Source organism: Carlito syrichta, unplaced genomic scaffold (assembly GCF_000164805.1).
Source record: "Carlito syrichta isolate Samal-C Ts95f unplaced genomic scaffold, Tarsius_syrichta-2.0.1 Scaffold169093, whole genome shotgun sequence".
Classification (NCBI taxonomy): domain Eukaryota; kingdom Metazoa; phylum Chordata; class Mammalia; order Primates; family Tarsiidae; genus Carlito; species Carlito syrichta.
The window spans coordinates 1-830 of record NW_007113189.1 but is presented as its reverse complement, the minus strand read 5'-3'; the positions used below and the strand labels follow the sequence as shown (position 1 = coordinate 830).

The following is an 830-nucleotide window of genomic DNA, read 5'->3' as shown; positions in this document are numbered from 1 at the left end:
AGAGGCGGGTGGCCCAACCCACAGGATCTGAGGCACCGGCATTGCCAGGTTTATCAACCATGCCCCCACGCCGTCCCACCTGTGCCCCCCAGTGGACGAGGTGCCCACCTGCCCCAAGGTGCACTCCATGCCCCCCAGGAAGTCGTCCTCCTGGCAGCCGAGGCCACTAGGTCCGTGTGTGTCGTACACCTCGAAGCGCAGCCGCTGCACCTCTTCGAAGTAGTAGTCGACAGTGAAGACCGTGGAGAACACGGGGTGCAGGCTGCTCCGGACCACCTCGGTTCTGCCCACCTGTGGGCAAAGCCCATGAACGGCCCCAGGGAGGGGCTTTCCTACCCCCCATCCCCTGATATCCCTCCCCACAAACCCCCTCCTGCCCACACACCTCCCTTCCACCTACTCAGGGAAGACTCCTGTGGGGACCTGCTCATACCCACCTGCTCCCTCCCCTCATCAGGGAAGGGAAACTGAGGCTCAGAGAAGGGACAGGCCCAGATGCCACCCCTGGCTGGGGACTCATGAGTGCACGCCCCCCACGGATCCCAAGAAGACAGGCCCAGTTGGGCCCCAATTTCAAACCGAGGGTCCGCAGGGGCCATCCCTCCCAGGACACCCGCATCCAGGCCGCTTCAGTCAAGCACTTAGCGCTTAGGCTAAGGGAGGCCCCCGGCCGCAGAACCCGGAGGCCCCCCCCGGGAGGGATACACGGCGCGGGCAGGGCGTGCCCTTCGCCCTCAGGGCTCTTGGCCCCCGGAGGCTGGGTGTTCTAAGACGGGCGGATTCGCTCAGAGGCAGGCTGGCGGGGCGGGGCGGCAGGGGCGGGACCCCAG

General features: G+C 66.6%; 1 protein-coding gene across 1 annotated transcript in view; it reads right to left on the bottom strand.

The window, feature by feature from the left end:
- The window catches only part of LOC103252613 (copine-7), a gene marked incomplete at both ends in the record, with an annotated part of 9,025 nt that extends 8,734 nt beyond the window's left edge, over positions 1-291 (bottom strand). The window contains one exon of the mRNA XM_008051206.1: positions 109-291. Coding sequence (XP_008049397.1) covers positions 109-291 — 183 coding nt within the window. The remainder of the gene's footprint in view (positions 1-108) is intronic.
- Between the last annotated feature and the right edge of the window lie 539 nt (positions 292-830).